This window comes from Ictidomys tridecemlineatus, chromosome 12 (assembly GCF_052094955.1).
Source record: "Ictidomys tridecemlineatus isolate mIctTri1 chromosome 12, mIctTri1.hap1, whole genome shotgun sequence".
In the NCBI taxonomy this organism is placed as follows: Eukaryota; Metazoa; Chordata; class Mammalia; order Rodentia; family Sciuridae; genus Ictidomys; species Ictidomys tridecemlineatus.
In genome coordinates this window covers 115213566-115226147 of record NC_135488.1, presented here as the reverse complement: position 1 = coordinate 115226147, position 12582 = coordinate 115213566, and the positions used below count along the sequence as shown (strand labels likewise).

General features: G+C 35.8%; 1 protein-coding gene across 13 annotated transcripts in view; it reads right to left on the bottom strand.

The window, feature by feature from the left end:
- The window catches only part of Kidins220 (kinase D interacting substrate 220), a 111882-nt gene that overhangs the window by 81471 nt on the left and 17829 nt on the right, over window positions 1-12582 (bottom strand). For all 13 annotated transcript variants that reach the window (XM_040271239.2, XM_040271238.2, XM_021727752.3 and 10 more), the window contains exons 7-10: window positions 8066-8164; window positions 5378-5575; window positions 3661-3759; window positions 501-599 (exon numbers count right to left, since the gene is read on the bottom strand). In XM_040271239.2, the coding sequence (XP_040127173.1) occupies window positions 501-599; window positions 3661-3759; window positions 5378-5575; window positions 8066-8164 (495 nt within the window). The remainder of the gene's footprint in view (window positions 1-500; window positions 600-3660; window positions 3760-5377; window positions 5576-8065; window positions 8165-12582) is intronic.

The following is a 12582-nucleotide window of genomic DNA, read 5'->3' as shown; positions in this document are numbered from 1 at the left end:
TAGGATGGTCTTATGGATGAGTCCATAATTTTGCTTTATTCATTAAGAATTCCCACCATTTCAATCCAGAATTCCAAATATATTTTTCCCATGGAAAACGATTACACATACAGCTAAATATAATCACCAAAGTCGGATTTAGCTTTGTATTCTTTGTGTTTTGTGTAAAATAAGCTAAAATGGCTGATTTGAAGAGCCAACAACCACTCACAATGGTCTTTAAAAGAAAATATGTTCTGCATTCCAAACAGGAGCCTGAAAGAATTTGGGAGAAATGCCCACAATTTATGAATAGTTGATAGTACTTTCTGAAAACTAATAAATTATACACTGTATTTTGTTATGAATGTAGAACTCTCCAAAGAATATGGTTACTCTTCAATTTAACATAGAATAAAAGCAATATTATTAACACTAAAATCAAACACAATGATTGAAAAAAAAGCAGTACTAATATTCAGCATTAGTATTGCTAACAGAATAGAAATGCTAATTTTTACCTTTGTGCATATTTCAGTATCAGGATTGCACTGTAAGATGTCTCTCACCATGGTTGCATTTCCCTTTTCAACAGCCCAATATAGAGCAGTTTTATTGTCCTACATAATTAAAAAAAATCAATAATCACTTTATTTAACATAAAATGTTAAAAACTGCTATCTATAAATATAAAATATCATTAACATTTCTACCAGAAACCATTGCAACAGGTGTCATCGGTGGGAAAATGATATTAATTCTTTTGCTATCTGGGATTTACTTTTGAGAAATTCTTCATGAAAGAAGATGAGGAAAATGTTACTTGACTTAAAAGTAGCAATCCCACATAGTTAATAAACTACACTTTTGTAATGCAATCAGATTTCAGAAGCATGCAAGGGGTTAGAAATAATCAATACCTGAGCTCAATAACCTAGAGAAATCACCTAAATATTCTGACCATGGATTTTCATCTGTAATATGAAATGAGTATACCTGCTCAGTTTTTCTAAGAAAATGCAAAGGACATACTTTACAAACAACAGGATTACCATCTTTAGCTTTCTTAATCTCCACATTCCCTGCACCCTATACTGTCTTGATTAGATCTCTTAACATCCTATCTAAATCAAAAACAAAAAAATCAATCCACACAGACCTGAAAAGAAGAACTAGAAAACAAAGAAACACTGATTAAAACAGAAAATAGGATTGACAGATACAAAGTAGTTTGGCAAAACTAAAACAAATGATCTAGAAACCATCTTTTCATGAAAATATTACTTTAATCCAGAAGATAATGACTTCTTACAGCTGCTACATTACATTTACTATTCCAAAATGTCTCCAGTGGAGTTCTCATTCTAAAATGATCACTAGCTGTCCAATTTCCTTAGTGCATCACTCAAACCTCTGCCCCTACTTCCTTTCCATTTCTATCCCTATCTTCTACCCCAATACCTCAGTGTCAATTGATTTATTCACTAGCTATGGAACAACCTTTAACTTTTACATTTCTTTTATTATTTCCCCAGCCTTTGCCTAAAATACCCAGCCTTCCTTTTTTTCTACCTATTAAAATCGAACTCGTCTTCAAATTTAATACAAATTCTACCTTTTTTGAAAATCTTCTTTAATATTCTCTTTCCTTACCTCAAGACTCCCATATTTGAACCTTCCATTAGATAAACAATCAATAATATATCATCCTGTCACTCCACCTTTTATGTTTATATAAAATTATAAAAATATCTCAGTGGTATACACCTGTAATCCCAGCAGCTTGGGAGGCTGATGCAGGAGGATTGCAGGTTGAAAGCCAGCATTAGCATTTGCAGGGAAATGGTTGGCATTAGAGCAGATTATGCTAAGTGAAGTTAGCCAATCCCTAAAAAACAAATGTCTTCTCTGATATAAGGGGGGGGTGACTCAAAATGGGATAGGGAGGAAGAACATGAGAAGAAGACTACCACTAAATAGGGAAGAGAGGTGGAAGGGAAAAAGAGGGAGAAGGGGAATTGCACAGAAGATGGAAGGAGACCCTCATTGTTATACAGAACACATATATAATGTTGTGATGAGTAAAAGAAAAAAAAAGTGTGTCACATTAGACTGGAAAGAGAGAAATGATAGTGGGGGGGAGGAATAGCGGGGATAGGAAGGGCAGCAGAATAGAACAGACATTATGATTGCTGTATGTATATAGGTGACTCTATGACCAGTGTGATTCTGCAATCTGTACAATCAGAAAAATGAGAAATTATACCCCAATGATTCAAATGTATGAATTGCCAAGATCATTGTAATGTCATGTGTAGCTAATAAAAAAAATAACTAAATAAAAGAAAAGAAAAGAAAAGAAAGCCAGCCTCAGCAACTTAGCAAGGCCATAAGCAACTCAGTGAGACCCTGTCTCTAAATAAAATACAAAAAAGGACTGGGGATGTGGCTCAGTGGTTGAGTGGCCCTGGATTTAATTCCCAATACCAAAAAAAAAAAAAAAAAAGCATAAAAATAAACTAAAGCAGCCCGAAAATATTTGTTTCTTAAAGGCCAAGGTCCCATGTTAATTTCTCTGTAGCATGAGGCATAACAGTTATTGATTTAAAAAAAAAAAGACTTTGGATACAAGAGATTTTTGGCTGCACAATCCCAGCAACTCAGGAGGCTAAGGCAGGAGGATCAGAAGTTTGAGACCAGCCTCAGCAACTTAGCAAGGCTCTAAGACACTAGCAAGAAACTGTCTCAATGGGCTAGGGTCATGGCTTAGTGGTAGAGCGCTCACCTTGTATGTGCAAGACCCTGGGTTTGATCCTCAGCACCACATAAAAATAAATAAATAAAATAAAAGCATTGTGTCCAACTACAACTAAAAAACAAATATTAAAAAAAAAAGAAAAAGAAACTGCCTCAAAATAAAAAACAAAAAGGGCTGAGGACGTAGTACAGTGGTGGAGTACTTCTGGGTTCAATCCCCAGAACCAAAAAAAAAAAAAACCAGGGCAGAAAAGCAGACTGTCCAAAATGGGTTCCCAAAACAAAATTTCATAAATCTAAAGCTCTTGAAGTAGTAGATCTATTCACAAGTTTGGGCAAGGCTTTTATACAATCTAGATTTTTTTTTCCAGTGCTAGACATGGAACCCAGACCTTGCATATGGAAGGTAAGCACTCTACCACTGAGTGAAGCCCTGAGTCCCTGTCAAAAATTAATAACCTTTCTAGCCTTGAGTTCTGACCATCTGAAGCAAAGTTCACAGGCACTTCCAGGTGGTCCCAAAGAGGTGACCAGAATGGGAAAGAAGAGAAAACAAAACACAAATGAAAGAACAGCAGTACATGAATGAAGAAAACGAAACAAGAAAAACACTTAAAAACAACAACAAAAAAGAAATCATATACTCAAATACCACTGTCTCGATACCTCAGAAAATTTCAGAATCAAATGTTTTTGTTAGTAAAACCAGTATATTCTAAAAACATGAGCTTTTGATTGCCTTCAATCTGAAAATAATTTAACATTAACTCAGAAATTTTGTAATAATAGCATATTACCCATGAAATGTATTACAGTTTACAAGCTTTCATCCCCATAGGAAGGCTAGAAGAATAACATTATGATCAATCAATATATACAACCAATTATGCTCCAAGATAACAACTGCACTATAATCATACATACTTGTCCTCTAATGTCTATATCAGCGTATTTTTGGAGAAGTGCACGAACAATTTCAACGTGACCACCTCTGACAGCACCAATCAGTACAGTATCCCCACTCTAAAAAGACAAAACACAAGTTATTTAATGAGAACAAATAAGAATTGTTCTGAAGTTAAGGTTATTCATTTATTAATATGATAGATTTGTTTCAAATATTTCTTGGAAAAAGTCTCTATTTCCAAATAAGTGAAACTTCTGAATTAACTGATAATAATATCTGATATCAATAGTCTTCAGAGTAAGGGACAGAGGATGGTATGCCTCAAAACAAGGACTTGTGAAATTTCATGACAAAAATTTAGGAAGAGAAAGTACCAAGACAAGAATCTATTCTCTCTGAATGTAATTCACAAATTTTAAATAAAATAATGCCTTAGCTGTCAATAAACCAAATGAACATTTGGAAATTATATGATAAAAATTCCTTGGAATAATGCCATATGAAAAAAATAGTCATAGATTCTAGAAAAAGGATTTTGTAAAGCTAATACCATCAGTGGTAAAATAGACACATTTATTTAAAGGGTAAGTCTGGTCCTCAGACTAGCATCCATGACTATTTGGTCAACTGGACAGTAAAAGGTCAGTAGACAAGACTGCTTCATTCCCCAGCACAAGACTCAGACCAAGTTGACTACCTTATGAGCACAACTCTTTGCCTTGAAATTATATTAACCAAACAACAGGCATTTTTAATCCTATTTTCCCATTAATTCAAATACTGTTTTGGCAATGGACACAAATATCTTGTTATTTATTACTGATTTACAAATCAGTTGTAGGCTTTTAAACTGGGTGAGCTTAAAAGCTGTGACTCGATTCAATCCCAAGCAAGCCCCAATGGGCTGTGAAGTCAACACGACATCCCTGAGGACTACTAAGTTTAACACCATGGTGTGTTATAGTAACTGGCTCATTAACAGCAGAACCAAACTAAAGAATGTTACCATTTAACACAAGTTAGAAACACAAAGGACTGTAACAATTTCACTGCTTACAATGTGCCACAGACCATTCTAGGCACTGGGAAATAAGACAGACAAGGTCCCAACTCTGAGCAAAGTTAATCAAGCAGAGAAAGACAACACACATTAAACAAAAAATAAGATAGCTGCTAAACAAAAATATTAGAGTAAGGTGACAGAAAATGACTGGATAGCTACTTTGGATTAAGTAGCTTCCTTTCTGAGGAAGCAAATTTACATTGAGGGAAAACGACAAGGAGACTTCAGATGAAGCTGGGTATGTAAGTGTGAACTCAGACAAGAAATCAGGACAAGAGAAAGAATTGTGAAAATCTTAACTGTAAAAAATGGTACTTTAAGTCCTAGGATAATGAATAACATCATATGTGAAAAATACCCACAGTGATACATCAAGAATAGTTACAAGGCTAATTGTAACATGTGTCATTCTTTTTTTTATTTATTTTTTATTTATATATGACAGCGGAATGCATTACAGCATGTGACATTTTCAATAACAAAACTGAGAAAAATAAAAAAGGATATTCTTCAAAAAAATGGTTTTAAATGTATTAGTTTCAAAGGTAGAAATAAACTTATCTTTAAACAAGTATATATCATGCATGAGGAACTTGAAAGAGAAGAAGCCAGCAATGAAGGTAATCTTCTACCCACATCACCACTCATCAAATCTGAAATAGGTAACCTACCCTGTCAGGTATATTTACGTATGTTCCAGCATCAAGCAGGTCCTGTACAATCTCCGTATGTCCCTCCTTTGATGCAATCATTAAGGCTGTATTTCCATCTTTATCTGTTAAGTTTACATTTGGATTCCTCTTTAAAATTTCTTTTACTGACTGTGTGTAGCCTCCTTTCACTGCCACGATAAGTGCAGTCATTGAATTCTAAAAAAAGTCCAAGAAATTAGCATACCTAGAAAACATAATTGCTGTCATAATCAGAAAATTAATGTTTTCAAATAGCCTATTCTTAACAGCTATTTCCGATAATGAAATGCCAAAATAATCAAACACATACCAAAAAATGACAGAAGGCATACTTCAAGTTTGTGAAATATGTAATCCTCTTGAGTCATTAGAATTAGTAGGAGATTCAGTTCATTTAAATGATAATCATACACTGGACCCATTTTCAGTGAATGAACCCTCTTATTAATGTGATGAAGTTGCAGTTGATAGAATGACTCAGAATTAAACATTCTAAATTAAATAACTGAAAAAAGGTGAATCAAATTCCAAACTAAGAATGCTTTATAATAAGCCTATAGGAAAAACTGAAATAAAACAATGAATTTGGGCTGGGGATGTGGCTCAAGCGGTAGTGCGCGCGCCTGGCATGTGTGGGGCACTGGGTTTGATCCTCAGCACCATGTAAAAATAAAATAAAGATGTGTGTCCACCAAAAACTAAAAAATAAATATTAAAAAAATTCTCTCTCTCTCTTTAAAAAATGAATTAATGCTATGAAATATTTTTTTTAAAGAGAGAATTTTTTAATATCTATTTTTCAGTTCTCAGCGGACACAACATCTTTGTTTGTATGTGGTGCTGAGGATCGAACCCGGGCCACACGCATGCCAGGCAAACACACTACCGCTTGAGTCACATCCCCAGCCCCGGTATGGAATATTTCAAGAAAAAGCATAATGTATGTTCTTCACAGTAATCCAAAAATCACATTTTCAAAAATAGATAAAAATCACTTAAGTAATTCTAAAAATCACACATCTCATTAAGCCATAATTCTCTCACATGTGAAAAACACAGACTTTTCAAATTCCTTAGCAGTCCATCATCACAGAGACAAGCCACTCATCCACTTCACAAGCTATCCAGAAACGAGTCAAGTGGAAGGCATGATGTTTGCGGCTGCCTACGAATCCTGCTGTTTCCAAACAGCATGAAAATACTATATAGTCCTTAAAGGTAGGTAAATAGGGGCTTGTGACAAGATGGAAAACAGGAGGAAGAGTTGCCATTATTCCAGTGCAATTGTGGAGAGTTTACTCTTGTTTTATGTAGCTGGAGATTTGTTAGTATATCTTCTCAGAATAATTTATTGTTCAGCTCACACAAGGTAGTTATGTAAACAGCAGTCTACATTATTTTAACTGTTTCTTTACACATAAATCTTGGTATCCTGTATATTCTTATAAGCTCAAAGAAAAAGCAATTTATGAGGCTTCTCTGGTCTTCCCAGTACTAATACCACAGGCTGGGTACTCAGCTGGTGCTCAGTTAGGAATTAACAACTGCTAGTCAGTAAGCAGTATTAAACTAATTTTGAACTTTCTAGGTTTTAACAGCTGACTTCTGATTTACTATTTTTTTTACTGAAGAGGGAGAATAAAGTACAGCTAAAAAATTCAAAAAAATTATAATACTATATGAAGTTTTTAAGAAAAAAGCATTTTAATAGAGCATAAGCTTTTTTCCTACAACTAAGATAAAAAAAAAAACTATTCAGGGCTGGGGATGTGGCTCAAGTGGTAGCACGCTCGCCTGGCATGCATGCGACCCGGGTTCGATCCTCAGCACCACATACACACAAAGATGTTGTGTTACAAAGATGCTGTGTCCGCGGAAAACTAAAAAATAAATATTAAAAAAAAAAATTCTCTCTCCCTTTAAAAAAAAAAACTATTCAATTTGGGGCTGGAGTTGTGGCTCAGTGGTAGAACACTTGCTTGGCATGTGTGAGGCACTGGGTTCGATCCTTAGCACCACAAAAGAAATAAAATAAATGGGGGCTGGGGTTATGGCTCGTGGTAGAATGCTTGCCTAGCATGTGTGATGCACTGGGTTCGATCCCCAGCACCACATAAACAAATTAAATAAATAAAATAAAGGTATTATGTCTAAACAAAATAAAGGTATTATGTCTATCTACAACTAAAAATAATTAAAATTAAATAAATAAAGGGATTGTGTCCATCCACAACTGAAAAAAATACTTTAAAAAAAATATTCAAGAGGCTGGGGTTGTGGCTCAGCAGTAGCGCACTGGCCCTACACACTCGAAACCCTGGGTTCGATCCTCAGCACCACATAAAAATATATGAATAAAATAAAGGTATTGTGTCCAACTACAACTAAAAAATAAATATTAAAAAACTATTCAATTTGAAGAGTTTTTCAAACAATTAGATTACTGAAAATTATACTTAGTAGTTTTAGCCTTTCAAAATGTGTATGCATTAGCACCTGATTCTTAAAAGTAACTGATTCTTAAGTTTTTCATTTTATAACACACTTAGGATAATAGGGGGAAAATGCTTGTTTTTCTAAGAACTGGAAGGAAATATTTATAGGCATATACTAAGGAAAAATATTCTCTCTCCTAAAACCAGGGGTTAAGATACGAAAGATACTTACAGCTCCCTCTTGATCAACATCAGCTCCCATGGCCAATAAATGCTTTACACACTCCAAATGACCCTTTCGGGCAGCCCAAACCAAGGGGGTGGTTCCATACTATCAAACAATAAATGTAAAATTATCATCAGAAATATACTAAAAGAAACTAGATTACAGCATGAATTCTGATGAAATCATAATTTCAGTGTTCTTTAGATAAGTTTTTGTAGCAGTCATAATTGTAATTTTAGATAAATTCTACGTCCCCCATTTTACTTTCTCTGAATAGGTGGTAAATCAGAGAATGTCTTTCAACCAACTTTACATATTTATTATAATCAATGATAATTTTTCCATCATAAATTCACACAGTCGCTAATTTAACAAGCTTTCACTTCTTCCCATATCTTATGAAACAGAATTTAAAGTGCAACAGTCTACTAGAGGAACAAAGAATAACAACCATGAGCCCAACAGTTCTATCAATATGGTTTCTTTACACATAAATCTTGGTGTCCTGCATATTCTTTTAAGCGCAAAGAAAAAGCAATTTATGAGGCTTAAATGGTTAATGCACATATCCTTCTTACAGAATCTGTGCAATTCATAGTATCACATTTTCACAGATGAGGAAAGTGAGGCCATTACCAAGGCTGAGGTCACAAAGCTTAAGAAGTGGAACAAGATCTATGAACCCAACAAGCCTGGCTCCAGAGTCCACACTCTTAACCACCATCCCACATCAGCCTCTATTCTTGACCACTTTCAGCCTACAGAGACTGTGCTCAAATGGACCTTTTTTCTGGAACTTGATTCAAAAGACATCAGAAAACCTAAATCATGCATAAGGGGGAATGTTGAGGCTTTGGGGAGTCTGGACATCAATAAACAAATGAAAACCCATGAAGACCTTTAAGAACAGGGAACCTACAGGTGGGAATCAACATTTAATGAACTCTTTACCACAGCCCTGTCCATAGGATGTTCTGTGTTGATGAAAATGCTCTGTAATTCCATACTGCCCAACACAGCAGACACTAGTCATCATGTCTATTATGTACTGAAATGTGGCTAATGTGACTGAGGAACTAAATTTTTAATTTTACTCAATTTAAGTCTAACTAGCCATATGTACCTAGTGACTATGACACTGGGTAGCACCTCTCTACAAATATGAAAGACACCTCATCAACAACATTGTTGCAAGCTGTAGCAGCTGGCACTCTCCCTTGATGAATGTGACCTTGTGACAGGCAGAATCACAGGGCTGCAAATACGGCATATGGGAGGGGAGGCCTGACAAAAAGGAGAAAGGCCATAAAGAGAACAGCTATCACCATCACTGCCTCCAAATAAACTCAGAGAGATGGAATAAGGGCTACAGGAAGAACTTCCCAATTCTACTCCTGCATCCACAGTCTTCGCCCAGATTTAAATTCTCTTTTCTAGCCTGCTCCTTTGTGGATAAAATTTTTTCTTACTGAAATGCCCTCCCCTGCCCTACAAGCAAGATCCTAGATCTGCCAAGGTAACACACATACCCATTTACCACTCATCGAGCCTTCTTTAAATATTCTAATTATAATTAAAATCTCATCCTGTGAAAACCTATTACATTTGATTTTCACAATCCTTGGAGAACTGTGGAAAGCTGTATGCCATTGTGCCTGCTCCCCTCCCCTTCGCACCAGTTCCCGGACCTCACTCATAAGTTCAGCTGACATCTCCCTTGAAACATCACAGAGAGCTCTTAAGATCCAGCAAGACCTTCTTTGCCATGCTTCCTGTCTACTTCAAAACCGCTCTGCAGCCAATCACCTTACTAAGCCCCTCTCTCTCTTCTCTTCTCCTCACATTCTGGCCTCTATTCCCCTAAACAGAATACCTCGATGCACTCTTGATCCCATCTTTCCTTCTTCACCCAGACCCTTACTTAGAGATCTCTTCCCACATCATCAGTCTTTTCCTATTCCCCCTTCCTGTTAGGCACCCAACTTAAGTTCTTCCTCTTTTGGTTCTCCTGTCCAAGCAAACTTTTCCAAAATAAACTTTTCCAAAATATTGAGAGGGTAGCTTATTTTATATGAATATATTAAATATATTATTAAATATATTTACATTCATATTTATATGAATATAAATATATATTAATCAATATATTCATCCTTGCCCTTTCTTTCATACTTTTCAAAATAATGTATAATGCCTATTTTTAATTCCTCACCAAAACCCCCTCAAAAACTAGTTTTACTACAAATATTACAAAATCAGTATTCCTGAGTTCACCAATAGTTATCTGAATCCCAGATCTATCACATATCTTTAACTCAGTTCTTTCTTTTCCTGAACGTTGTGCAGTGTTCTGAACTTCTGACTGTATCTTTTGGTACAGGGGACTGAACTCAGGGACACTTAACCCACTGAGCCACATTCCTATCCCTTTTCTGTACTTTATTTAGAGACAGGGTCTCACTTAGTTGCTTAGTGCCTTACTAAATTGCTGAGGCTAGCTTGAGCTTACGATCCTCCTGCCTCAGGCTCCCCAGCCACTGGGATTACAGGCATGTGTCTGACTATATCTTTGACCTTGAACATCCAATTCATTCATTGCCTTTGACTTTTTTGCCAGCCAAATTCTCCTTCCTCTGGAAACTCTCCTAATAATCAGCCCTCTAGTCATCACAATATACTACTATGAATCTTAGAAATCAAATCCATGTTCCCAAAATTTCAAGAACTCCTCTATTCAATTCCTTCATCACCAGCAGCCCAAATCTCTATGCCTACTACCCCGTGGGACAGACACCTTTAACTACCGATGCACCATTGCTTCAAAGTTAACACATCTAAAAAGTAACTTCATTTCCTCTTTTTAAAAATTAGTTACCATAAAAACCTATTTTTTGTCAGAATAACAATACCCCCTTCGTCTTTGATGCATCCCACTGTGCACTATTAAGTGATGATTTTTTTCTAAAATACCAGTTTGTACTCAAATTCTCCAATGTTTTTCATTATCTGCAGGAGAGACAACCACTTCCTCAGTCAGGTGTTCAAGGCCGACCGGAAGCTGGCTCCTTCTAGGGCCATGGCTTCCTCCCACAGCTCCTCTCTTCACACCTGGCTCAGCTCTACCCACACTGGTCTGCTCAGCATGAGCAGTGAAGTCACATGAACATGCCATATGAAGTCACGTTCTGGGGCTTTCTGCTCTTATTTTTTCCTATACCTAGTAAGGTTTCCTCCCATACTGTCCATGGATATAAGTTCTGCTCTTTCTTTAAGGCTACACTAAGTGTCAGTTCTTCTATGGATTCTCCTATCTTCAAACTCCTAAGTCACCTGATACTTAGCTTCACATTTTATACTCCCATTTATCTACCTGCTTCTCTAAACATAGAACATTTTTTATTTTTGTTTTTGAATCTTCTGTATTAAGTGTGGGGACAGGACACTGAACATAGCAGGTAGCAAACATCTTCTCAAAATGCTAAAGAGTAACAGATTGAGTAGCATCATAAATTATTCTGGAGGGCCTAGAATGTCAGGTTATATATAAATAATTTTCAATAGGCCAGACGGAAAAAATAAAGGTTTGTTTATATTAACATAAGAAGATAATAGACAGAACTGTGCCCATTGTACACATGCCTCAAACCTCAATCTAAAGTAGCCAATATTCCTAAATGCCACATTATAAATGTTTCAATAGGCTTACCCTCCTCATTAACCTATTATTTTATGGAATATTTTTTACAAACCAAGGCACAGAAACCATAAAGTATAAAAATAAACTAATCCTGAATATATTACTTGAAGATTTATATGTGTACACACCTGTATGACCACCATCCAGATCAAGACATGGGTGATTCCCAAGTAAGCAATAATGTGTACTTAAAGAAGATAATGCTCAGAATCTATTCCAATTACAAAAAAAAAGTCTTCAGGAAATAACTACTCTTTTCTATGTTCAGATACACAGTTATTAATCTGAAAAGAATATAATCATCACAACAATATGCCAAGCTCTAAGTTACCTAGTGAAAATAATGGAGGTAAAAAATAACACCCCCCCCCAAAAAAAGTGAGGAGCATATTCCTTATCTTCATGAAATGTACTCTCCAGTGGTAAAAAAGACATAAAAATCAATCATTATGAGACAATAGTTCGTGTGCACTGATGGAAGGATGCATAGAAAGCACTGATAGTACAAAGAAAGGGCACCAAGGAGGAGACTTAACCAGGCAGGTAACAGCTCAAATGAGCCTTGAAAAATAAACAGGAGTCCATCAATCAGAGGAGGTAATAATATCATTCCTAAGAGAGGGAACAGAATAAAGGTCACAGAATGTGAGACACACTGTTGTACCTAAAAACATAGTGTATATAGAAATGAATGGCAAGAGTTTAGCCTAGGAAGACAGACTAAAGCCAAACTGAGACATCTGACTGGGCTTTACCCAGAAACAGTGAAAGTTACCAAAGCTCTTCAAGAGCAAGGAAGAATAAGAGGATTAGGCTAGCATCTATT